The 25,257-nt window shown below is 54.7% G+C and overlaps 2 protein-coding genes and 1 long non-coding RNA gene across 5 annotated transcripts; 1 reads left to right on the top strand and 2 right to left on the bottom strand.

Moving 5' to 3' along the window:
• Positions 1–265: 265 nt before the first annotated feature.
• On the bottom strand, positions 266–3,735 carry LOC148042842 (Fanconi anemia group A protein-like). The gene is made up of 7 exons (XM_087729315.1): positions 3,694–3,735; positions 3,370–3,479; positions 2,321–2,408; positions 1,917–2,050; positions 1,356–1,451; positions 1,026–1,099; positions 266–515 (listed from the first exon to the last, which is right to left on the bottom strand). Exons 1-7 carry the CDS (start codon positions 3,722–3,724, stop codon positions 266–268), a joined length of 783 nt encoding a protein of 260 aa, XP_087585441.1. The 5' UTR covers positions 3,725–3,735.
• Positions 3,736–6,684: 2,949 nt separating this feature from the next.
• On the top strand, positions 6,685–21,418 carry SPIRE2 (spire type actin nucleation factor 2). 3 transcript variants are annotated; one of them, XM_087728944.1, is made up of 16 exons: positions 6,685–6,718; positions 8,307–8,732; positions 13,334–13,371; positions 13,757–14,125; positions 15,744–15,821; positions 16,310–16,474; positions 16,732–16,818; positions 17,292–17,415; positions 17,849–18,018; positions 18,359–18,533; positions 18,934–19,067; positions 19,565–19,702; positions 19,795–19,862; positions 19,962–19,989; positions 20,103–20,218; positions 20,971–21,418. In XM_087728944.1, the coding sequence occupies exons 1-16, from the start codon at positions 6,703–6,705 to the stop codon at positions 21,173–21,175; spliced, it is 2,337 nt and encodes a 778-aa protein (XP_087585070.1). In that variant the 5' UTR covers positions 6,685–6,702; the 3' UTR covers positions 21,176–21,418. The 3 variants fall into 3 exon arrangements, with proteins under 3 accessions (XP_087585070.1, XP_013907495.2, XP_013907503.2); XM_014052020.2 differs by having other exon boundaries at positions 6,686–6,718; positions 17,930–18,018; XM_014052028.2 differs by lacking the exon at positions 6,685–6,718 and adding an exon at positions 7,983–8,013.
• LOC148042843 (uncharacterized) lies at positions 12,613–25,125 on the bottom strand. The gene is made up of 3 exons (XR_015698458.1): positions 25,103–25,125; positions 15,720–15,833; positions 12,613–13,354 (listed from the first exon to the last, which is right to left on the bottom strand). It is a non-coding gene; the product is annotated as an uncharacterized LOC148042843 (long non-coding RNA).
• Between the last annotated feature and the right edge of the window lie 132 nt (positions 25,126–25,257).

Here is a 25,257-nt window from a genome sequence, read left to right on the forward strand (position 1 = left end):
GTATGCGTCCAACTGTAACTGCATTGTTACAATATTCCACATCTGTTTTTCCTTCCCCTCTTTTGCTAGAGGACTTTCCATGTGTGCGTTTTTCCTTCTTTTTGACAACTGTGGGTCTCCTCAGCATATTCTAAAGTCTGTCAGAAGCCAAATGAGGTGGAAACTGCCCAGCATAATGGTTTTGGTGTCTGGCCGTTTGTTAAACAAGACTAAGCCACACCAATGTTTACTAGTACATGAAACTAAGGCGACATGAAACCAGGTCTCATGTTACACAACAGGACTTCAGCTCAACTACCCGCCTCCTTCGAGGGCACAGAGGGAGCAGGGCCAGAACCCACAGCCACAAGGCCTGGACCTTTTCCCAGCCTTCTGCCCCCCACGTCCCTCGTTTTGGCCCTGCCTTGCCTGTGAGAATCTTCTGGCCAATCTCAGTGTCCGTTTCTTCCATCTGATGGCACAGGAGGCGAAGGCTACTCGACAACCAATCCACCAGTGTAGGTACCTCCAGATTCCTGAGAAGACAGGAGAGCCCGCGTCATTTTACCTTTTCCAAAAAAAATTCTCCCCTCCAAACACTCCACTAAAGGAGGCGTCTCCAACCTATGGACTTCAGCTCCCAGAATGCCTCAACGAGGATACATCCAACTCTGGTAGCTGAAGTCCACAAGTCTTAAAAGCTGCCAAGTTTGGAGACCCCTGCGCTAAAAGGACAAAATGCTCCACTTACTCCCAAGCCTAAAATTGTAAGTTCAGAACAGTGGAAGTTATTTTACACCAGGCCTCCGCTTGGCTTAGCGTGGCCTGTAAAAGCAGGTATTGTTTCCACCGAATAAACCGTGGAAGCTTTTCTTCGGTGTTATCTAAACCAACTAGCAGCTGTTCCCCCACAGATCACCGCAAATGTTGCTCAATGCGCATCTCTCTTCAAAAGGGAGGATCCGGGCTTCCACAAACAAAGTCCAAATGCCAACAGATGCCACCTCAAGCCAAAGCCACAGGCAAACGTTCAAGGCTCTACCTACTTCTCCAGTAATTCTTCCAAACGAACAATGTTCTCTCTATGCAGGTGCCAGGCGACTTCCAAAATAGGTGGGCGCTGGAGGAAATAGCGCTGAGGTCATTTGGAATGCACAGATGCCAGCAACCCAACTACTTGCCTCCACCCAAAAACCACCCAAGTAACTAAATCTGAAACTAGGAGCAAGTTCCCAAGGCTGCCTTTCCCTCTCCAAGGAGAGAGCAACTCAGAAACTGCAAGGTTGGGGGTGGGGGGGGAGAGGTGTCCCTTGGGACACTCTTTTAAGCGTGTGGATTCACTGCTTCCATCTCCCTCTCAGCTCTATTGACCTTACCTGCGTTTTCCACATTTCTTGAGCAAAAGCAGAATGGCAGAAAGCATTGTAAGCTAATAATTCCTTCAAGGACTGGAACAAACAGAACAACTTCTTCTGCAAATAGAAAGAATAAAATACAATGGAGTGATTTGATCAGATTCTTAGTCGGTTGCCGACCGCAATTCACCTGTTTATACTGTAGGTAACTCTTAGTAATATTTTTTTTAAAATTTGTTGAACAAGACATGGGGGGGGGGGGTCTAGTTTGCAGTGTAGGCAATGTATATGGCTTGGCATTATTTTTGAACAATTAATGAGCCAATCCTAAATGTTTGTATATTCTTCAAATCCTGAATGGCAATCCTCTGAGTACGAGTACTTAAAGTATTTTTAGGTTGACTTTCTGTAAAACTACTTTCATCATATAAATCAATCTTCTCCTACTAGCTTGCAATTCTTAGAATTCCCTGTGGCTGTTTCAGGACCACTGACCACCATCTCCTCTTTAGCAAGGCCTGGACAACTGGAACCTGCTTCCCTCCACCCTGCCATACATGAAAGAGGGCTATTTCCCCTTACTCTGTGTTCTGCACCCAATAGTGTAGTCTCATCCGATTCCATAGAGATCTTCTCAATGAGGTTGGCTGCCATTCTGGCTGATAAGATTCCTGCTGGCATTCCCAGCACAGAGGCCTCGTCCTTCAAGGCTGTGACTGCAACAGAAGAGAAGAAACTCCATCCAGACCTTAAATATACCACCCCTAATTGCAACTAGCACAACATGATGAGGCTGAAAAGGTGAAGAAGAAGGAGAAGCCAATTGTTGGCAGACACATTGGAAAGGTCACAGGTGAGAAATGCTTGAATCCTGGAAAGCTACACCTGACAATAACAACTGAGAATCCTGAATCACACAGCCTCAGTATTTTTACTTTACTGAATGTAGCCATTCCCTCCAGAAAAATAAATTCTATTTCACCCACCTACAAATTGTTCTGGAACTGACATTTGACTTCCGCCCCTGCCGAGGTTACTGGAAAGTATGGACTTGTCATCTTCTGAACTTCCATTCTGTTAAAAAGAGAGAGAGAGAAAGGACGATTGTCTCGACTGTAGAGCATGTCAAATCCTTTGGCCTTTAATGGCCTTTTCCAGGCACAACATGAGACATTACTAATTCATCAAATATGTCAAGAGTCCCTAAAGGAACACAGGATTCCCTGAGATGGAGATAGCCTCCCAGCATGCTTAAAAGGAACAGGGAAATATAGACAGAAAATATGCAGCATTTTTTAAAACGTGCAGCCATGTATATATTAACATTCTGCACCTTGATAAATACGATCCCCACGGAAGCTAAAGATGCTAAAATACCGGGTGGTCAGTCTAGATTTCTTCCCTGCCAAGGGACCTTTTCAGCAGGGCAATCGTTTAAAAATCCCAGAGCGCTATTAATCCACTATGAAAACAAGGTTACCATCCTGAAAAGAGCACTGAGCACTACTGAAATGTAAGCCAATGTTGCCTTAGCTAATTACCCAAATCCTGCACTTTTGTGCTTTTAACTGTTTTACACTTTCAAATACTCTACTGAATGTTGTCGTTGTCATCAACAGAGCAAGGCTTCTACAAGGCTTCAGATCAGTGGTTCCCAAACTTGGCAACTTTAAGACTTGTGGACTTCAACTCCCAGAATTCTCCAGCCAGCTCTGCTGGCTGGAGAATTCTGGGAGTTGAAGTCCACAAGTCTTAAAGTTGCCAAGTTTGCAGTGCTTCAGATGATGGCCATTGACTGTTCACCTTTCCTCAACAACCCCTTTTAACAAGGAGCAAGTCCATCACGGCCCACAAGCCCATCTCAACCCCAGAGCCTTTTAGAGGGGTGGGGGGCTTCCACCCCCAGTGTCGCCCATCCACACGGCTGGCTGGGGGAACCCCGGGAGCCTCTTAAAAGCCCCGAGACTGCAGGACGCAGCAGGTGCATAAACCCCCCCACCCCCCAATTCGGGCACCAGGCGCAGCTGCTGCTCACCTCCAGCAAGAGCTGGTCCAGCCTCTGGTGCCGGCTCCAAATGCGCAGGGCCGCTTCCCGCAGCTCCTGCTGGGTCTTGGGCTCCTCCTTCGGCTTCTTGCATCTTCCCGCTAAGAACAGAGAAGGATGAATTGGAATTCATTTCTTTCCCTTCCTCTTCCATTGAGGGGCTTCCCAGTTCCTATCCCTCCTCGAGCATATGCAGAGCTCCTTGAGCATATGCAGAGTGCAAGCCCCCCCCCCTTTCGGGGCCGCACGAGGCCATGGCGGAGAGTCTCTGGGCATGTACAGAGCGCTGCAGCCTCCGCCCCCCCCCCTCCGTACCCAGAAGGGCGGAAAGCGCTCGGCCGGCCATTCTCCCAGGTCGACGCCTCCCACCAGCCAACTAGCGCGCCCTACGTTCTGATTGGCCGCCGTTTGAACGCCTCCTCCAATAAGAAGGGGAGAAAAGAAGAGAGTTTTCCTATTTGCTAAGCGGGAACTGCGGCCATTTGGGGAGGGGACGGGAGGAGAGGGAGCGCCATCTTTAGTGTGGCAAGAAAATCGATCCTGGCAGAGCCTCCGTGCGGGGGAGGCCTACTGCGCAGGCGTGGCTTGCCGAAGAAGGCTACCTTTGTCCGGGCGCGCGCGTGGGGATTTCTGGGACTCTAATTCGGGAGAAATGATTGCAGAGGCTGGCTACTTTCCGGCTCATTGGCAACCATTCGCCCGTGCAATAAGCTGGCGAGCAGAGTCTCCGGCTTCCCTTCCAGCCGTTGCCTCCAACCTCAGGCCGCCCGACTTTGGCGGGGAGGAGGCGGATTCCTGAATTGGAGAAACTTTTGCTTTCGCAAAGCGGCTGCTTTGCCCTCGGAAAACACTGCACTAAATCTCCAAATAATCCAAGCAAAGCAAAAAGCATTTATTTAAAGGGGGGGGGGATCGTCTTTTCATAGGGTACAGAAACAAATGATATGGTATATGTGATACTCGGCAAGAAAAGCGATCAAAGAATAAAAGACCTTAAATGTGAAACTTGAACAAAAGGAAACATTGATTCCAAACAACATCCCACAAGTGGCAAATTTATGGGTCGTATGACTTTCCCAGCTGGCTGCGTATCCTGAATGTTGCAAGTGTATTCAGGGACGTTCAGAATACAGGATTCCTGAATAGTACTGAGAAGACAAACCTAATGTTAGGGATGTAATCCTAGTCTTGGGTTGGCTATAGATATATATATTGGATGGTGGCTACTCTGTAGGTTAGCTCCCTGTCTACATGGTGAATTGTGAGTTGAGCATCTGTAAACCAACGTGTTGTATCATAGACTGTGCATATATAATTCAAGACTTCTTATCGCTTGTTTTGGAGAATGTTTATCCTGCTTTATTTTTGTTAAAACAAGTAAAGTTATCCTTGTTTTAACTTTGGCGGCTGTGATTGATAGTGTGACTATTCAGCAGCACATCCCTTGCTACCTTCTGCTACTCAACTCTTAGTCTCCAAAAGGAGATATACTTAACACCTCCTATTTTAAAAGGGAAGTTGTTAAAAGTGCTAATATCACCTTTTAAAATGCCAAAGAAGCGTAAAATGAAGTCTGGCTACTGTGTGTGTGTGTGTGTGTGTTGGAATGTCTGCCTTTTCGTACAATAGGATACTTGCAAAGGAGTGGTTTCCTATTTCCCCTTGGTTGCCACAGCAATACTATCAAGAGGAGGAGGAGGAGATAAGGATATTTGGCTCCTGTAAATAATGATGGAGCAGGGAAAGAATGCCTCAGCTGGGCAAATAATCGGCCAGGAGCCAAGGCTGCCCTACTAGGAGAAGGTGAGCTCGACTGGGTAGGTTAGTTCTGCTGCGCCTGGGGGCTCCTCCCTCCTATAGCCAGGGGTCATTGCTCTGAATGTGGCCTACAGGCCTGTTCCAAGCCTGATCTGCAGCAGAAGCATGGAGCTTCTGGGGTAGGAGCAGGATGGCTCCCTGCTGGAGGAGACACCCCAGAGGAAGAAAGGAATACTAGCGATGGTGCCTTGATCTGCTGAGAAGAGATTTGGGGAATTTGTTCAGACGTGTCAAGCCATTATTTCTTCAACCATAATTTATTTAATAAACTGCAATTGGCTGCCTTCACAGAGCACCTTACAAACAAGAAGGGAAAGCACACAATGGCTTGTTCGAACTCATTCTTACCCAGTGAATTCGGTCATTGCTACACTTAACTCAGATAAGGAGGTCATGCACACACCCTCTCTGGCTGCACAATCCCACAATGACAGAAAATTGGGGGGGGGGGTTCCACCAGAGTCCTAAAAGCCTTCAGGTTGAATGGAAGCTGGGGTCTGACTCCAAATGCTCTACATCAATGAAGCAAAAAGCTGTACTCAGCTCTGTGTGAGAGAGAGAGAGAGGAGAAGGAGAGAGAGAGAGAGAGAGATATCTAGCTCTGTGTGAGGCCGGCAAAACTCATCAGATGCTGGGCTAAAAATAATCCCTTAGCAGATTTTGTGTGATACCACCTTAGAGACCCAGGCCTACATGTGGCAGTTGCTGCTCATTTTAATTGTCAAACAGCCAAGCATTCTGTCTCTCCAGATGCTGATAGTAATATCAAAGCATCACTTCCCCCTGCAGTGCTGTGGTTAAAGGCAGAGTAAACACAGACCTCAAAAGATGTTTTCCTCTGGTGCTTGTTTAGAAAACATAATGGCACTAACAGGCCACTCAATTATTGCAGTTCTCGGCCAATCTAAGACTCCAAGCAGCTTACAACAACCAACCGCCCCCTCCTGTAAAATACAAAATAGGATGGTAATGTCAAAACATCTAATTACATTATATGTATGTAGTATGGAGCTGGTTTAATATTGTAAACCACCCAGAGTTATCCTGTTGGAAGATGGGTAGCCAATACATTTAATAAATTAAAGAAATAGGTAAATTAGCCTAGCTTTCTCCATCCTAGAAGCCCTACCTGTGTGGGAGCAATGCAGTTGTAGTTCAACAATTTCCCAGGGGGGGGGGGGAAGCTGCATTAAAACATTACAAGTGAAAAGAGGCAAAGAACTGGGGGGGGGGGTTGAGGGAGATTTTGCCCCTATAACAACTGGTGGAGGGGCTCCCAGGATCATTCAGGAGGAAGGCTGAGTGTTCCTCCTTGCCTTCCTCCCATGCAGATTACTTCAGTTGCCTGTTTCTTTCAGGGTGTGATTATGCCCCATTTTCTACCTCTCCCACTAATCAGTAGGAGGACTTTTATTAACCTCCTCCTCCTCCTCCTCCCCCCTCTAGAAAAACTCTTAATGAGAGCCGCTGAGGGCCCTAGGCTCAGCCTTTGTGGGAAAACCTTTGATGGAACCATGTTTAGGTATGTGATATTCCGAGTTTGGTTCTGGGGTCTTGAAAATCAGTCTCTTTAAAAGTTTGCATTGAAAAAGAGGTGTGTAATTTTCAAATACATTGAGGGCGTAAGTAGAACAAGTGTGTAGTAGACAAGCTTTGAAAGGCTACGTTAACTCTTCTGGCCTTGAGTTTAAAAATAACTGGTGTGAGGCTGCTGCGTTGTGTTTGTGTGTGCACACTTCTGTTGCGGTGAACAGCCGCTGCACCTTCCTAGCAACAAAATGTAAATCCTGGAAAAGCGAGAGTGGAAATGGACTCTCTGAGAAGGGAGGGGAGGACTCTGAACAAACTGTTGGCTTTTTCTATGGGGGAGCAACTCATTTGTGGCTCTCCTCATTATTACTGGGAGCAACAGGCAGAAGAAGTTGGATTTCTGAAGGGTTAGCCCATTTCCCTGCAGGTGTAGAAAATGGGGTTTAGAGTAAGTTTTTCCTGGAATGTGCTTTAAATTTAAGGGACTAAAAAGTCACGGTTGGATTGGTCCAAGATAGCTGCTCTTTCCCCCCCTCCTCCCTGAATTCTGTATGAAAAAAAGCCCCCAGTTATTTGAGGAGGAAGGGGGGGAGGTCTTGGCTGCTGGGGGAAACAGGCGTCCAAGGCAGTCAACTCCTGGGCCTCCCTGCAGGCTTTCAAATATTGTGTCTACCCGCCCTCCAGGCTCCCAGGTGGAGCTTGAAATCTAACCCGATGAGCCCCACCCTGGAAGAAGAGCTCTCCCTCCTAGTCTGAGCCGGAAGGCACCGGGCTTTGGCCCCAGAACCTGTTTGACAAGCGGAAGGCTGGTGCTTCCGAACACGGCTTTCCCCCTTTCCAGGCCAACATGTTTTACCAAAAGGCACCACAGAAATCTCTTCCTTTGAATAAAAGACGAGAGTCTCCAAAAGTGGCACCAGAGATTAAAGCAGCTGCTCTCTCTACGAAGTCCCGATAGTTTCTTCAGGTTTGGTTTCGTGTCCAGTGGGAACCTTCCATGGGGAACTGGACAATGAAGGTGGCCGGTTGTCTCCCGTTCAGTAAAAGGGGGGAAGCAAAGGGATGACCTCACCCGGCAGCTGCAGCCAGTCATGCCCCCCCCCCCCATAAGACAGAAGGTTAGGCTTTCCTCCCCTCCCCCCTAGGAATTGCTGTGCGGTTGGGGGTGTGGCAGTGTCGGTGATTTCACTTCCCACTTGTGCCCTAACTATGCCAGCTTTCCAGTTGCCTCCCACTCCAAGCCCAGCCTTATTCAGAAGCAGGCGCCCCTGCGATGCTTACTCCAGAGTAAGTCCGGCTGGGGGTGGCGGGCGTCCGAAGGGCCCTTGGTCAGCAGCTAGCGGGGGCAGCGCTGCCTCTGTCCCGGACGGAGGCTCTACCCGGCAGGTGCCGCCCAGTTGCTTTCGCCATCCGCCCGGGGTTCGAGGCCATCCGGAAACGGCCGAAGCGGCCGGCGCGCTCTCCGAGGCCGGCTCTGCGGCGTTGGGCCTGGGCTGGCCTCGCTCCCTCCGGCGGGCGGTGCAGCAGGCGGCTGGCTCGGCCCTCCTCTCCTCCCCCTGTCGTCTCCTCCCCCTCCCTAGGTCGTCCGCCGCTGCCGCCAGCCGCAGCAGCCAGAGCAGCCGCAGCAGCGAGGCCGCCGCCGCCATGGAGCCGGGCGCCGGGAGCCGCTGATGGAGCCGGGGCCATGGCGCGCGCCGGAGCAGCAGCAGCCGCCGCCGCAGGGGCCGGGCCGGGGTCCGCGGCTGGCAGGGGCGGCGCGGCGGGGTCCGCGGCGGAGGAGCTGTCCCTGGAGGAGGTGCTGAAGGCCTACGAGCAGCCCGTCAACGAGGAGCAGGCGTGGGCCGTCTGCTTCCAACGCTGCCGCGGGCTGCTCCAGCCCGACCCGCCGGGCGCCGAGGAAGGGCGGCGGCGGCGCTGGGGACCGGCCGGATGCCTCCAGGACACCGCCGATCTGCGCCTGCACAAGGACGGCGCCGTCTCCGCCCGCGGCGAGTTCGGCCAGGCTGGTGAGTGGGGAGGGGACGCGCGGGAAATAGCGCGCCGGCGGGGCCGCTGAGCCCAGGGAGAGGAAGCCCCTCGGGGACCCCGGGGCCGTCGGAGAAAGTCCGGGCTCGTCCACGGAAGGAGCCGACGCTGGGGAATCGTGGCTTGGACGGAGCGGGAGGTCGCCATCAAGCTCCCTCTACCTGCGGGGTCACTGACGGGGTCCCGAGCCAAATGGTGGCCTGAATTCGGGGACCCTAAAATCCTGCTCCCACCGCAGGATGGTCTAGCGCAAAGAAAGACCTTTTGCTCCTCTTTAGACTTCCACCCGCAGAATTCTCCCGATGGGTCAGGAAATTGTCCCAGTTGGGGCACTGTAGGCTTTCCAAAGCAATTCCTGGAGCATCTGCAGAAAGTCCGGGTGCCCCAAGCAGTGAAAGGACTATCAGGGGTGCCAAGAGTTTCCCAGCAGGGGGAAGGAGCCTGTGGGGGGCGCTGGATGATGCGACTCCCAGCGGTGCAGATCAAGGAGTCCTGCTCTCTTTCTTTCTCTCAGCAATTCTCCTCATTGATCTGCCCCCTTTGCCCCAGCGAACTGGGAGGGGTTTTGTTTGCCTTGAGTAATTTAATTATTGTGTGAGCACAAAGGTCAGAAGTGTCTCTTTCATCTCCTTGCCTTGTGTGTCTGATGGGTGTAATTACACCAACTGCTGGTGCCAAAGCAGATGGTTTATGCTGGCCGTTGGGGGGCTGAAGCACCTGCTGTCTACCAGGGCCTCAGTCCTGAGGGCTTCCAAGAGGCAAGAGGGGCCTTGAGGAGGGTCTGCTCCAGAGGAGTGAAGGAGGGATGTAATCCCAGAGGAAGAAGTGTGGGTCTTGGGTGGCAGCCCAGCTTGGATGCTCACAGCTGCATCATCAGGCAGAGGAGAGCCTGCGTTGAGGCCACATCCACGATGGGGTCTTCCCAGCCTCTATGAAAGGCAGCAGGGAAGCATCCTCAGTGGCCAGGTTGGTGCCTGATGATCCCAATGTTATCTTAGGACTTGGGACAGGAAGGGAGAACTGCTGAGAACACCCCATGGTGATTGACGGGGCCTTAGCACCGCAGAGCGTTTTAACTGCAAAACAAAGGCAGAACACTTGTTCAAGTGAGGATTTATTACTTGGGGCAGGGAGGGAGAAAGGGCCACCCCAGCGCTATAGCCACCCATCAGCAGGGCCTTTGCATGCAGGCCAGCACATACACATGCCAGTGGTCATCCGTTGAAGAACCAGAACAGGTGGACATCTGTCCTCCTCTTGATGGCATCAACTCAAAGGGAGAGTTATGACGCTTGCCTGAACAGGCCTGACTTTTCAGAATCCTAGGGCTGGAAGGAACCATGGAGGTCTTCTAGTCCAATCCCCCACCTAAGGCAGGAGTCCAGTTTTCCGTTCATAGTCAAGGAAGGAAGGAAGGAAGGAAGGAAGGAAGGAAGGAAGGAAGGAAGGAAGGAAGGAAGGAAGGAAGGAAGGAAGGAAGGAAGGAAGGAAGGAGAAGGAAGGAAGGAGGGAAGGAGGGAAGGAAGGAAAGGAAGGGAAGGAAGGAAGGGAAGGAAGGAAGGAAGGGAAGGAAGGAAGGGAAGGAAGGAAGGAAGGAAGGGAAGGAAGGAAGGGAAGGAAAGGAAGGAAGGAAGGAAGGGAGTCTCTTCCTTCACTGGTGTTATCTGCTCTCCTCTTCCACGACTGCCCTCTGTTCTTCTTCCTATGGCTAAACTGGGTTTTGTGGCTTACTTGCCTCTCCGATTCCTTCCTCTTGGGCTTAGTCCTGGTTTAGCCGCCTTCAGTCCTGCGTCTGCCTTTCAGCGCCTCCCCTGCTGCCAACAAATGCTTTCATTTCATGTTTTCATTTCAGAACATCCGTCTTGAAGTTAAAAAGCAACAAAACCCAGGAGGGGTCATTGTTGCTTGTCCCTCTAATTCAGTGTTTCTCAACCTTGGCCACTTGAAAATGTCTGGACTTCAACTCCCAGCATTCGCTGGCTGGGGAATTCTGGGAGTTGGAGTCCAGACATCTTCAAGTGGCCAAGGTTGAGAAACACTGCTCTAATTGCTTAGGGACGTCAAATGCGAGTGGCAGTGATGGGGGCACAGCTGGGGTGGCAGAGGGGCCAGCCGCCTTGCTCCTTAGGCAGCTTCTGCCCTTGTCCAGGATGCAGCTTCCGGCAGGGAGCCTTTACCAGGAAAGCTGCAGCTGCTTCTGATAACATTGACTTAGAAGCCCAGCCCAGCCGGCCATCAGAACCGGTCCAGCCAGTTCTCCACTCAGCAAAGCCCAGCCGATGAGCTACAGCCGTGGCTGGCGTTGAGGAGGTCACTAACCTGGTGGCTTCCTGGCTGTACTTTTGACTCACTCCGGCCCAGAACTCCCTGCCTGCAGGCAGCCTGGGTGTCTCAGTGGGGGGGAGCCAAATGGCCTCAGTTTGAGGGTTTCTCCAGCCGCCCCCGCCAGAGGGGAGAGAAAGGGGGGGGGCTCTGTTCCAGGCGAGGCTGCCCCTGGCTCCCCAGCCTGATGTCAGGGGTGATCATAGAGCCGAGGTGGTGCAGTGGTTAGGGTGCAGTACTGCAGGCCACTTCAGCTGACTGTTATCTGCAGTTCAGCGGTTCAAATCTCACCGGCTCAAGGTTGACTCAGCCTTCCATCCTTCCGAGGTGGGTAAAATGAGCACCCAGACTGTTGGGGGCAATAATGCTGACTCTGTAAACCGCTTAGAGAGGGCTGAAAGCCCTATGAAGCAGTATATAAGTCTAACTGCTATTACTATTGCTATCATGGATCAAAGTGCAGGCAGCCCATCAGCCACAGTGGGCAAAGGCACATAATTAGAGTTTGCAAATACGGCTTCATTGCTTGAGGTTTTTTCCCCCCTTAAATCTGCACAAAAATCTATCTATCTGCTCCAAAGATGTGTGTTTCTCTTTCAGTTTTATCTAATGCATCGTTTTTGAGAAGCAAATTCTCCCAATTTAATGCACATGTGCATTTTGTGCAGCTTTCATCTTCAGATACTTTTTTGGTAAAGATAATGGTAGGATTGCAGGAACTGCCCCCTTACCATTCCCAAGGGGTAACTTGGATTAGTTTAAGAACGTGAAGGAGACCAAGGAAGAGGAAGTCCGATGTGAGAAGCTCCCCCCACCCCCAACCGGTCCCTATGAAGGGGATTTCTCCCAGGTTCTCCAGAGCAGAGCGCGGTGCAAGATGTAGCTGAGGGCACCTGCCCCCCCCCCATCTGAGGGCAGCGGAAACCAGCTGAAATGGAATTGCCTTGGAGGGGCCAAGTATGTCACAACAGCTCAGCAGAGTCGGCTTCTAGACGGGCAGCTTTAGGATAGGGAGTTCCACTGCTTCCCCTCGGCCTCCGTGGCTGGACGGACGGACGGACGGACGGACGGAAAGAAGGAAGGAAGGAAGGAAGGAAGGAAGGAAGGAAGGAAGGAGGGAGGGCAGAGGCTGCCGCATAAGAGTTGCCCACAAGGCTCCAAGGACTGCGCTGTGCCCCCTCCCCCAGCCTTGGCTCTGGGTGATGTCAGGCAACGGAAGGGGAGGGAAAAGAGGTGAGGACTTGGCTCTTCTTACGCTGCTGCATTAAGTAGTTCTCTGCTTTCTCCTAATGGCCCAATTCTCCTTTTTTTTCTTTCTTTCTTCCTTTTTGCCAAACTTCATTTTATTGATTACAGTTCATCTAATTCTCTCTGGAGAAAGTGAGCCCTAGAATCTTCTTTTAGCATCCTTTCCCATCGTCTCCCGGTCCAGAAATGAGACAGCAGTTAGAGAAGAGAGGGAGGGAGGGAGGGAGGGAGAGAGAGAGAGAGAGAGAGAGAGAGAGAGAGAGAGAGAGAGAGAGAGAGAAGGGGAGAGGTCTCCCTAGGCACAGACACTTCTGTCCATTTTGCACTGTTATGTCCCCAAAGGGAAAGCACAGCTGTGAAATGGGCCTGTTGGACATCTTGTCGTCTCCCTAGAGAGACGTTTGGGACTTTAAATGGATGATTGACGGGGAAATGGCAGGAAACGGGGGTCAGAATTGGGCGTGTGCTAAGATGGCTTCCAAACTGGCCCTAAACGCCCCAGGAAAGTCCCTTTCACCAGCATCTTGAAAGTTCTGTTTTTAGAAATCCGTTACACAAGGAGAGAGTCTTTTCCTAGTATTTCCTGCAATCTTTCTTCCCTTCTTCCGTTTGTAAATTCTGGCCGTCCGCATTTTTCCATTCCGCTCAGAGCTCCCATCGCCCCCAATATTTTACACGTGGACAAAGCAACACGCCACTTGCCTAAATCTCATTTGCACACTCGGGCACACTGGCTTTGTGAACAGCTGGCCTCTGTGCACCAAACCCAACATGGGGAGAAAGACTCCCCATTGAACCAGCCAAAGTAGACTCTACCCACTTGGCATCTCTGCCTTTTTAACAAAAGAAGAGACGCCAGGGTGGGGCCTGCTTGGTTCCGGTGTGGCTCTCGGGTCTGGGGTGGGCTCAGATGCGCAGGAGGGTACTCAAAACTGCCTCGAGCTGAGGAAGCCCGGCGCTCTCGGCCTCTTTGAGACTGGCGTCTTCTAACGGTGTCCTCTTCCCTCTGCAGAGCTCCCGCTGGCCTTGGCACCTGCGACAGAAGCACAGGTAGGTGGCCGAGGGCCCTGTGGGAAGTCCACCTTCTCTTCCTGCTGGCCTTGGCAACTCTTAAGTCTGGCAGCCATCAGCAGTCTCTTAAAAAGCTAATCGCTGAGCCTCCCTCGTGTCACTTTCATTAGCAAAGCATTGGCAAGCTTGAGCAGATCAGATGGCCCATTTTTCCACCTCTCCCCAAACCTGCCAGGGTCTGAGCACCCTGGCACACCCTGGCCTCGGCACAGCCACTTGGCATTGCCGCCAAGCCCACTCACCCTCCAAAGACCCCAGACTGGCAGGTTCTCCCTGAGGCTGATCTCTGGGAAAGGGTGTGCATGAGAGCCATTCCATCAGCCCTCGAATAACACAGACGTCTCTCCCCCCCCTCGCCCTGCAGATGGTGCAGTCCCTGGGCTTTGTCATCTACCGGGCCCTCGACTGGGGCCTGGAGGAGAACGAGGAACGGGAGCTGAGCCCCGAACTGGAGCGGTTGATTGACCTGATGACCAACGGGGACTCCGGAGACGGCGGGAACGGCAGCAGCACGGCAGACGAAGGCTACAGCGGGCAGGAGGAAGAGGAGGAGGCGGTGGCCAAGGGCACCCTGAGCGTGGTCCGCACATTCGGCCAAGTGATGCAGCTCTGCGCTGCCCGCCTCTCCCAGCCGCAGGAGGCCCACGCTCACTACCAGGCTGTGTGCCGGGCGCTGTTCCTCGAGACGGTGGAGCTGAAAGCTTTTCTGGCCAAGATCCGGGATGCCAAGGAAGTGAGTGAGGCCGGCCTGGGTGGTTCGCCACCTAAAGAGGCAATTCCTGAAGTGCTGCCCTGGTGGGGGGGGGGGCAAGTGGGCATGAGGTCTCCGCCTGGACATGCGGCTATCCTGGGGCTTTCCAGCAGAATCTGTGACCACTGATGACCGCAGGGAGGAGAGCTGGCCAAGGACTAGTGGGAGGAATGATGGCTTGAACTGGGCACCAAAGGGCAGAGGGGAGAGGCTGCCTCTTGAGAATTCTCCATAGCCCCCTCCCCTCTCCAAGAATTAGATCCCGGTGGGCAGAGTCAGCCCGTGGGGTTCTTTTGCCTGGGACGTCTGCTGCCAGCGCCAGGGAGATGGGCAGCCCTTGTCCTGTTGCGGCTGCCCAGCCAAGCCATGGCCATGCGCCATCCAGGCTCTGCGGGTGCTGCAGGAACTCCACCTTCCTGTGGCAGCTGAGCAGCCACAGGCCCCACCCAGGCGAGCCCCCAGCCCTCTTGTTCCTGTGTAAGAAACATGTGTAAGGAAACAGGGGAGGGGTCTCTGCTGCCTCCCTCGTCAGGGTCCCCCCCTGCACAGCTGGTGCAACTAAGAGCCGGGAGGGGGGAAGGGGAGGCACCCCCCCCCCACTTCTTTGCCAGGACGCCTGCGTGGCTCAGATGAGACTTGGCCGAGGCTCCGGCCTTCCTCCCCCCGTGCAGAGAGAGGGAGCCCTCCTGGGATGGAGGGAGGCTGGGCGGCTGCCCGAGGAGGCCGTCCTCCTCTCGGTGGGCTTCTGCTTTGCTCCTCTTGGGAGGAACCCTGAGTAGCTAATGAGAGCCCATAATTAGGGACTCTCAGCCCAGCCCTCCTCTCCAGGGAAAGGCGCTGTTGTCCTGTGGGAAAGCGTTTGTGGAGAAGTCATTTCCACAGTCACGGGGGGAACCGATTCTATTCTAAAACCTCGTGGCGGAAGTGCGACAGGCCGAGGGACAGACAGGGTGATACCCATGAGAGGTGGGGGGGAAGCACGGGGGCCCTCGGCTTCCCCTCTCTTGGCCTGGAAGGGAAGAGCTCCAGGAGAGCATCGGCCAAAGACGTCCTGATGAGAAACGGACTACATTTCCATGTACATCGTCCGGCTTCTCCCAGGCCGGTGCTGGAACTGGGAGGCCAGCAGGCCGGGATTCCCGGATGCAGCTGCCTTAAGCAATTCCAAACTCTACGACTGGAGCGATCCACGGGGGAAAGACGGAAGTCAACCTACTTCTCCCACCTGGGCATCCTGAGGTCTCTTGAGAGCTGTGGCTGGTTCTTAAAAGAGCTGCTCTCCGCTTCGCCTGCCCTTTGCTTCTCGTCCCTTTGGTGGAGTATTACAGCTGCCAGTCAGGCTCCCATTTGGAGAAGTTGTGCCCCGTCTCCCCCCTTCCCCCCCCTTCTAAAGCTGGTTCTTGTCCCACTTCCTTGTTGGCAGAAAAGATCCAGCTGAATAAGGACTTCGCCCCCTCCCTCCTCCTCAGGACCCCGGAGGAAGCCTTGCGTGCCCCTCCCGGCCCTTCCCACTCCATCCCAGTCCCACCGTGACTTCTATGCCGCCATGAATGCAATGGAAGTGGGAGGGGCTCACCTGCTCCCGTCTCTTGGTCTGCAGATGCTGGTGAAACTGAAGGATGAGGAGTTGAAGGACCGATCGGCAGCAGAGCTGGACAGCCTGAAGAACACGGACTGGGTACGGAGCGGGCTGGGAAACGGAGAAGAGAGTGGATGGTGGGCTTTTAGAACGTTCCCGGGAATCTCTCTGGGTGGGGCTGGGTGTAAATACTCTACGTAGAGAAGTACCTCAAGAAGCAAGGAGGAGAGAGGTCAGAGCTCTCCCCTTGCGGCTCTAGGCACACCTGATGTGAACTTTACGCTCAGTAACGACATTTATTTCCTTAAACACACATCTGCAGCCACCGGCTCTCCCCACAGATCCATTTGCAAGAATGAGGCTTGAATAAGGCTGTGCAGTCACGGCTGTGGCTTGGCCTTGAGAACAGTCCCCGGGGCTGCCCAGAGCCAGACCTTCCCAGCACGTGGGAGAGACGGTCCACTTTGTCCCACGGGGAGAAAGCTCAGAGCCAGAGCCACAGAGAAGGGGTCCCCGGCGTCTCCCCGGCCTCAAGCACCGCTTGGGGGAAGCCGACTCTGGTGCCATTGTTGGCTTGTGACTTGCAGGCTCGACTCTGGGTGCAGCTCATGCGGGAACTGCGGAACGGGGTGAAGCTGAAGAAGGTCCAGCAGAAGGAGTTTGACCCCCTCCCCACAGAGTATCAGCTGACGCCTTTTGAGATGCTCATGCAGGACATCCGAGCCCGCAACTACAAGCTCCGCAAGGTCATGGTGAGAGGAGCGGTGACCGTCCCCCCCCCTCCCAGGGGCCACCTGTCCATGTGGGTCTGGGCCCTAGAGCAGAGCGGGAGGGGCCACTTAAAACGGGGTGTCGGCAACTCTTCCCCCTGAGCAGAAGCCACCCCAAAGGCAGACCAGGCGGGGGGGCCTTTGGAGAGAAGCAAAACGCAGCCCCTCTCCCGGGTCCCCAGCGGCTCCTGGAGAAGAGGAGCAGCTGTGGCTGATTCTTCTGTGTGGATCCCCGTCAGGTGGACAGAGACATCCTGCCCAGGGTGAAGAAGGACGCCCACGAGCTCATCCTGGATTTCATACGGTCCCGTCCGCCTCTGAGACAGGTTGGCCCAGCCGCTGCTTCTGCGTACTCTCCTGGGGTGGGGGGGGGAAGGGCCTTCGGGGGGGGACTTTGGGGGTGGCACTAACAGCCACCCGAATTGCTTTGACCGCTTCCAAAACTCCACCCTTCCTTCGGGACTGTCAGTTGCCCAACAGGAAGTTCTTTTTGGGGGAAAAGCTGCCTCTGGGGCTGCTCTCTGGATTGGACAAGACGGGTTCCGGCCAGGCAGAGCTGAGCTGTTGGACATCTCCACGGCGGCAGCTGGCCAGGGTGCTTCGCTCTGGGTGCCCCGAATGCTATGAATGATGCGGTCCAGTCTCCCTGCTGGCTTGGTTTGCACCGTCCTTCGGTCGCCTCTGGAAAGCCTCCGATTGGGGGCCGGAGTTGGTGGCCTTCAGGGCTCCTTCCAGCTCCAGAGCTGGAAGAGCAGCAGCCAGTGGAACGGGGCTCTCTGGCTTCCCCACCCTCTTGCAGGCCTCGGAGCGCAGGCTGCGCCCCCTGCCCCAGCAGCAGAGGACCCTCCACGAGAAGATCTTGGAGGAGATCAAGCAGGAACGGAAGCTCCGGCCAGTGGCCCTGCAGCCCCGGGACCAGAGAGGTGGGCCTGTCCTTAAGGGGGAGAAGGGGTGGGGGGTCCTGGGAGCGAGAGGAGAGGCGTTTGCTCCCTCCGGGGATGAGACGGCAAAGGCAGGAGAGAACCTGGGGGGGTCTTGGGGGAAACGGCCCCCATCTCAGTCTAGCCCCGCAGGCGTCTCCAGACTGAGAAGGAGCTCCAGATCATCCCAAAAGGGGGAGGCGGAGAGAGGAGGGAGTGTGGGAGTCTCTTCCGGGGAAGAGAGTGCCACCCTTCAGCCCTGCCACTCTGACCCACCTTGGCATTTGGACGGGCAACATGGCCCCGTGCCACGCTGAGGAAAGCCGGGCTATTCTGCATGCCACTCGTTAGAAGGGAGGCCGGGTTGGCGTTTCCTACGTGCCCAGCACAGAAGGTGGCCTGTGCCACACCATGCCCTCTCCTCTTCTCCTGCCAGGGTTTGGTTCCTTGCCCTGCCTGCTGAATGCCTGCTCCAGCAACATGAAATCGACCTCTTGCATCAACCTCTCCGTTTCAGAGTCCGGTGCCCCACCTCAGTGCCAGAGGCCGAGGGTCCTGCTGAAGGCACCCACGCTGGCAGAGATGGAGGAGATGTTTGTCTCAGAAGTAAGAGCCGGACCTCGTCTCCTGCTTTCTGGGCCAGAAGAGCAGCTCGGCCTGCTGGAGCGGACTTTGCAGTCCAGCCCTCTTGGCTTCCTCTCCTCCTCCTCCTCCTCCTCCTCCCTTTGCCCCTTGCCTTCTGCTCTGGAAACCTCTGCCACCCTCTAGGGCCACTGGCACCATGCTCCCAAAGGCCTCTTCCTCGTGCCTGCGTGCCCCAGCGCCAGCGCTCCTTCTCCTCGAGGGCAGAAATGCCGGCCTGCTCTGATCTCGGGGGCTGGCCTCGGGGGAGGGGGCCTGGGTGCCGGCCTTTCTGCAGGTGGGCTGAGTGGTCCCTTTTCTGCAGGAAGACGACTCTCCCTGCTCAGAGGCGGCTCAGGAGCCGGGGCCCCTGATGCCGCTGAAGCGGGACCGTTCCTTCTCCGAGCAAGACTTGGCCCATTTTCGGGATGAAAGTGAGGACAGCGAGCCTCACCTGGAGTACTTAAGGAGCAGCCTGTCAGACCCGAGGCCTCGCTCAGGTACCGTGTCCTCCGGATGGGCCAGCATGGGAAACATGGGCAAGTGAGCCTCCGTTTGTGAGGTAGCCCCACTTTGGGACACCATTCTCTGTGCGCCCCCTCCTTTCCCAGCGGAGAGGCTGCAGCCCAACTGCAGAGAGAGAGAAAGAGCCTGGGGAGATAGGGGAGGGGGAGAGGGGGGGAAGGGGCTCCTCTCCTGCCCAGAGCAGCAGGGAGGGCAACGGCTGCTGGCGGAGTTTTCCATTTGTGAATGCTGGCTGGGTGTGGCTGCTACTGATTTTCTGCTTTGCCTCTTGCTTCAGCTACTCCCCCCCCCCTGGGGTCTTCATGGGAAGCCGGAGGGCCTCTTCTCCCTGCTGGATAGATTCTGACTGGCCGGCTCCCTTCCGTTCTCCTTCAGGTTCGGTTCCGGCTCGCTACCACCCTCGGGTCAGTTCGTGTCCTCGTAAACAAGAGGCCCTGGGTTCCGTGCAGGAGAATTTGGAAGGCAACCCTGTTCCGGTCACAGACACCAGTTTGAAATATTTGTGGCTGGTAAGCAACCTGGGTGGTGTGCGTTTTCACACCCGCTTTGTGGCAGGACCTCTAGTACCCGAGGCCGGTTGGGCCGCCCGAAGCCTGGTCCTTTTCCCAGGAACACGGCCCAGAGAGCGAGAGTCAGGACATGGCAACACTGAAGAACTTCAATGGGAGGATTGCGAGAGCAACAGCTCCACTCCCTCCTCCTCCTTCTGGAGTTGGAACCTGAGCGCGTGGAAGGGGCTCCCTTTGGGCCCCTGGAGGTTTTGCTATTTGCTAAGCATCCTTGTGCTTTGGTTTTTCCCTACACGGAAGCCAGCCCCTCCCTCCCTCCCCCCTCCCATGAGCTTTCCCTGGCTGTGGAAATCTGACCGGCGGAGGAAGGGGATCCAGTGTAAAGGCCGGTGTTTCCACTGCAGTCCTGACTGCGGGAGACCTGCCCTCTCTGCCTGGGCAGTTGGCCTGGCTCAGGGCAGCTCTGGTCCCATACTCTGCCCCCCCCCCACCTACAGCAGGAGTTCAGCCACCCCGTAGAAAGCCTGGCGCTGACGGTGGAGGAAATGATCAACGTGCGCCGGGTGCTGGTGAAGGCGGAGATGGAGAAGTTTCTTCACAGCAAGGAGCTCTACACCAGCCTGAAGAAAGGGAAGGTGAGGCCAGGGGGGCTCCTGGGGCTGCGGGGGGGGGCAGAGGGCTCCCCCAGACAAGCCGTTGCTGACCGACCGTCTCTCCTCTGGCGCAGAGCTGCTGCTGCTGCCGGACCAAGTTTACGCTCTTCTCCTGGCCCCCCACCTGCCTCTTCTGCAAGAGGTGAGTCAGCAGGCGCCCGGCGGGGGAGGCGCTGGGGTGGGAGGCGCTGGGGTGGGCGGGGCTCCCGGCTGAGCCTCCTCTTTCCTCTGTCGCCTTTAGGTCTGTCTGTGCTTCCTGCAGCCTGAAGGTAAAGTTGCTTTCCCGAAATCCCAGGCAAAGTCCCCCCATCCCCACCCCGGGGGAGGTCTTCTGGGGAGCAGCCCAGCCCTCTGCTCAGCCCCTCCTGCTTGGCCCTTCTAGATCAAGATGCCCTCCAAGAAGCTCGCCCACATCCCGGTCTACGCCCTGGGCTTCGAGACGCTGCAGGGCTCTCTGGGAGCCAAGGGGCCCCCAGCCCGTCAGCAGGAGACTTTCCAGTAGGTGGCGCTTCTTTTCCTTCTCCCCCTTCTTCCGTTTCCTGCTCGGCTGTTCGGAATGGGCAGATCAGCAGCCAGGGAGCCCCGAGGCCGAGACCTTTTCTGCTCTGGTCATCTTGGGCAGCTGCCTCGGACTCAATTCCCAGACAGGTTGAGAGGTCAACTAGCAGAACTCTGCGCCCATTGAGTCAGCTGAAGGGGAATTCTGGGGGCTGCGGTCCCAGCAGAGGATTCCGGAAGGTGCTTGCAGGCAGAGGGCCTCAACTCTCTGCGGTCGGAGGTTTGAACCATGGCCAGATAGGATTGCAAACTAAGACACCAGCCATAGTTCTGACGTGGCCTCAGCTGCAGATCTGTCCCCATCTCCTTTCCATTCATGCACAGGAGATTATTTGGCTTGAGAACTGGATCCGAAGCCCCTGAAAGATCCTGGCTCCTGGGTCAGTCGCTGAAGGCTTGCAGAGGGCCAGGGATTATAGCTTAACAATTGGAAGATGCATAACGCTGATCTCCCTCAAGATTCAGACCCCACAGTCAGGGGGGACCTTCTGAAGCCCCTTTCAAGGCCGTCCCATGAAGCCACGTGTCTCAGGGTGTTTAAGAGCAGGCTGCCTAGGGGCTTCCGATAGTGGAGACACAGACCTTGGAGCCAAGCAAAGCCTGTCGGTTGAGGTTGCTCTAGCCCAGCTCTTGGGGGGGGGGCAGCATCAGGCATAGGTGCCCCTGTCAAGACCCCTGTTTTTGCCTTCCAGCTCCCTGCAGGGCACCCGCTGGCGCAGTGTGGAGGAGGAGTTCCCATGCATCTATGCCCACGGGGCGGTGCTCAAGGACGTTTGCCGCGACTGCTCCGGCTTCGTCACGGACGTCGTCAGCTCCAGCCGCAAAAGCATGGACATTCTCAACACCAAGCCGGGCAGGAGCCGCAAAACCCAGTCCCTGTACATCTCCTCCAGCTAGAGGCCCCTGGGACATCCACCCCCACCCATCTCTCCAGCTCTGCCATCCAACCTTCGAAGGCCAGGCAGCCACAACTCTCTGGCAGAGGAAATGCAGCTTTGGGGTCTGCTGGCTCTCAGCTTCCTTATCCAGCCCACCCCATCTTCCAAGGACACCTGCCTGCTGCTTGTGTACATACACACACACACACACACACACACACCCTTCTAGATAACTCTATATTTATACAGCGGATAAGTTGCTTTAGCTCAGTGTTTCTCAACCTTGGTGACTTTAAGTCCTGTGGACTTCAACTCCCAGAATTCCCCAGCCAGCTATGCTGGCTTGGGGATTCTGGGAGTTGAAGTCCACAGGACTTAAAGTCACCAAGGTTGAGAAACACTGCTTTAGCTGACCAGCATGGCAACCCCCTTCACTGGCAAACGAGAACTTTGCTGAAACCACCCGAGCCTGGAGGTCAGCCAGAGGGAGCCTGGGCACCAGGGGTCCAGCTGCGCTGGTGGGCAGGAAGGGGGCCTGCCAGGCAGAGGCCAGCTTCTTCCCTGCCGCTTTCCCCACAGGGCCTCCTCTGGAGGAGCTCTCCAGACCCCTCGCTGATGTCTCTGAAGGAAACATCCTTGCGGCCTTGGGCTTCCTTGCTAAGGGGGCTCTCTCACAGCCACGTGCCTGCTGCTGCTGCTGCTGCTGAACGCGCCTTCCGGAGCTGCTGGCTGCTCCTTGTCATTTCTGTGGCTCCCGCTTGTCATTTTTCTCTAGATCAAGGAACGAGGCGGGTCTCCCGCCAAGACTACGAAAAAGGGTGACATTTCCCTCTTATTTCCCCTGTACAGATTCAGGAGTGTGTCTTATTTGTACAGCCAATAATAAAATACCTAATTTTATAAGAATTTAGAGATAAGAGCGCCTGTTCCCAGCTGCTAAGAGCCATCTGCAAAGGGAGGGAGGAAAGCATGGAGGTTGCCAGGATCGTTGTGGTGGCAGAGGAGGCTCGGACTGTGTCCGTGTCTATATAGAGGAAATCCTGGCTCCTGCGTAAAGGGGCCCATATTTACACGTTGCCCTAAGCTGTGCAAACTGCAAGCTAAACTGGCTACTTGGGTAGCAACTTAGCATGTGGTGGATACTTTGCAGCTTATTTAACAACCCAACCTGTCCTGCAGGAGCTTGCCGAGAAGGTTGGTTTCTGCCCTCTTTCCACTGAAGCCTGGAAGGAGGGAGGGAGGCTCCATCAATGACCCTTCCTCCTGGGAGTGGAGCCAGTTCCAGCTGGAGCCACCTCTGCCAGACCAGATCCCAGTATCTTGGGTAAGGCTGGCCCCATGCCAGGGAATGAGATGGGGGTTCTGCAGCTGCTGGAGAATGAGTAGCCACACTTGGGGCACTGCAGGCTGGCTGGTTAACCTGACTTTCTGGGAACCTGCCAGCCCCAGGAAGTCTGGCTGGAGGATTTAGAAATTGGGTAATGATCCCAAACGCTGAACTGGCATGCTGGGGGTGGGTGGGAGGGGGCATAATCAACGTGCAGGGGGAAAGACACCCCCCCTTCCTCCAGGTTTTCATTCCACCTTCCTCTTAATCCCTCCCTCTTGCCTCGCTGGCTGCCCACTTCATCCCACCCTGCCTTCAGTGTCCATGGAAGCTCGCTGCCTGAGAGGACAAGCGAGACTCCGCAACCTCCATCCCTCCTATTCGCGTTCCCAGCAGCACAAGAACAACATCTGAGCCCTGCTCTTCCTTCTGAGCCTCCTGCAATTCTGACAGGGCTTTTTGGACCAGGAACTCCGCTGCATTTGCAAAGTGGGCCTCTGGGGCAAGGGAAGCCTATGCCACTGGCCCTCGGCCTTTGATGGTCTTGGAGCACAAGGAAGGAGGCCTCCATGTCACTCTGCCGATCTCCTCCTTCGTGTTCAGGCCTTCTTTTCTCAAATGAAAGGGACTGGCTGGGGCCCTCTGGGTTTTGCCAAGAGCCTCCAAACCTGTTTCTGCATGCCATCATCCCCTCCCTTGCTCCCCTGCCACCCAGTAGCCTGTTTTGGAAGGAGCCTCCATCTCGTGCCAGTTTTGTGCCTAGCATCATCACAGGGCTCAACTGAGTTGAGAGCCACTTTGGTATCGCTAAAGTGCTGACCCGGAATCAGGGATCCAAGTTCTTCATGCCTTCGTCATGAAAGTCAGCTGGGTGACTCAGCCCATCCCACCTCACAGGGTTGTGAGGAAAAGGGGAGGTAGGAGTATTACGTTCTGTTTGCTGCCTCGCGTTATATATTAAAAATCGGGACTAGAAATATAATAATTCGATATGCCCAATTTTGCAAAGCCCACATGCCCATGGCTAACGTGGCATGGGGGTACTTCATGCTAGAAATGCACCCTTGTGCACAGATGGATGCACAGTGAATCACTTGCACAGAACCCATCAGTGGCTGTGTGCAGTGTCCATAATCAAGAGGTTGCCTACAACTAAGAATGTGGTCAGAAAGCAAAGCTCAAATGTGGAAGGGAGGTTTTGGGAGATATTTGTAGACGGAGAGGGAGGTTTTTCAGGAACAGAAGAGGAAGGTCAGGACTTAGCTGCTGTTTCCCCTGCTGGCGTTCTAGGGGTCCCCCTCCTCCTGTCCTCTGTGCCAATCTGTTTGCTTGACATTTGACCTGACCTTCATGTGCCGCATTGATCCGCTCACTCTGTGACAAAGCGGGCTCCCTGTCCCCTTATCAGTCCTGCGTGCACTCGTCCTCCTCTGCCAATGTTTTATATGAAGCGTGTACTTTAAAGAAGTGTAAATAAAATGTAAAGTGAAAAAGACCTAGTCATGTTCCTCTGTAAATCCTGCTCCGGAGCCAGTAACAATTTCCCTGGTCAGCAGCAGTCATCTGAAGGGGAGACTCATCAAACAGAGGGAGAATTTGAGGCTGATAAAACTCCAGATGGAAGAGCTTGTCGGTATCTGTTTAGAGGAGGTTTTTGCCCTCTCCCCACTTATTTTACTCTCCCAGCACAGATACAATGTAGGTTGCAAGGTTAATCCAAAGGGATTGGTTAAAAGAGCTTTGGAAAGGTGTGCTTGCTTATTCCAGGGCTCCCCGGTGTGGCATTCCAGCGATCAGGAGCCACACAGAGCCTTGGAACTGATCTGTGACAGCTCTTCTTTTTCTCTTTCCAGAAGAACAATGGGCAGAAATTCCTCAATTTTGAATAGATCCACAAGGATTGTTTAATAGGACTGCAACAAAATTATCTCCTAAATTCTACTGCTCTAAAGAAGGGTTAGAGGTGGTTGGGAGTGCTGAAGGTCTGGGTCATGAAGTTCTTAGTGTTGAGAGTTACACAGCAGCCCGAAATCTGCCAACTCAGCTCTTGAATATAAGATTATGTAGAATATTTAACTCAACCATATTTATTCCAATTCCACCCATCCCACACACAAGAGGTTTGCAAACAGCTACGTACAACACCACAAAAATCAATAATATAAAACAACCATCCTGAAAGGCATAAAAGTCACGGCTGAGATAATCGCATCCACCAAAATAGGACAGCCACTTAACGGTTCCCACCCCACGCCTGGGAGCCCACCGGCAAAAGCGAGGTTTCCAGGGCTTTGCAAAAAGCCGGCAGAGTCAGGACCAAGCTGGTCTCCAGAGGACGGTCTGATCTACAGGGAGGCCCCCTGGCTGACGCCCTCCTACACACACCGCACGACCCCCCCACCACCCACCCCTCCGAAGGCCTGGTGGGAGCGGGGCAGGGTCCAGGTGCTGTTCGGGGAAGCAGGAGGCGGCTGGGTGACTTTGGGGGGGGGGGTGGCTGCCTCTTTTGCAGCCAGACAACCTCGCAGGGCTGTTGTGGGGGGGGCAAGAGAGGCGGGGCGAGGGGTCCGATGAATAATGACGGATGACACCGGGGGGAGAAGCTGCCTTTAGCCTTACACTCAAAAGGAGGGAAACGCAGCCATCCCATCCGGCTGCCCTCGGCCTTCCTGCCGCCTTGCGCCGACCCGGCCGGGCTCCGCAAAGACGAACCGGCGGCGACGCTCTCGCTCCACTAGGCACAGCCCGGGACGAGCCGCGCATGCGTGGCCGGC

Source organism: Thamnophis sirtalis, unplaced genomic scaffold, assembly GCF_051295495.1.
Source record: "Thamnophis sirtalis isolate CommonGarterSnake01/CBP01778 unplaced genomic scaffold, rThaSir2_p1.2 scaffold_14, whole genome shotgun sequence".
NCBI classification, from domain to species: Eukaryota; Metazoa; Chordata; class Lepidosauria; order Squamata; family Natricidae; genus Thamnophis; species Thamnophis sirtalis.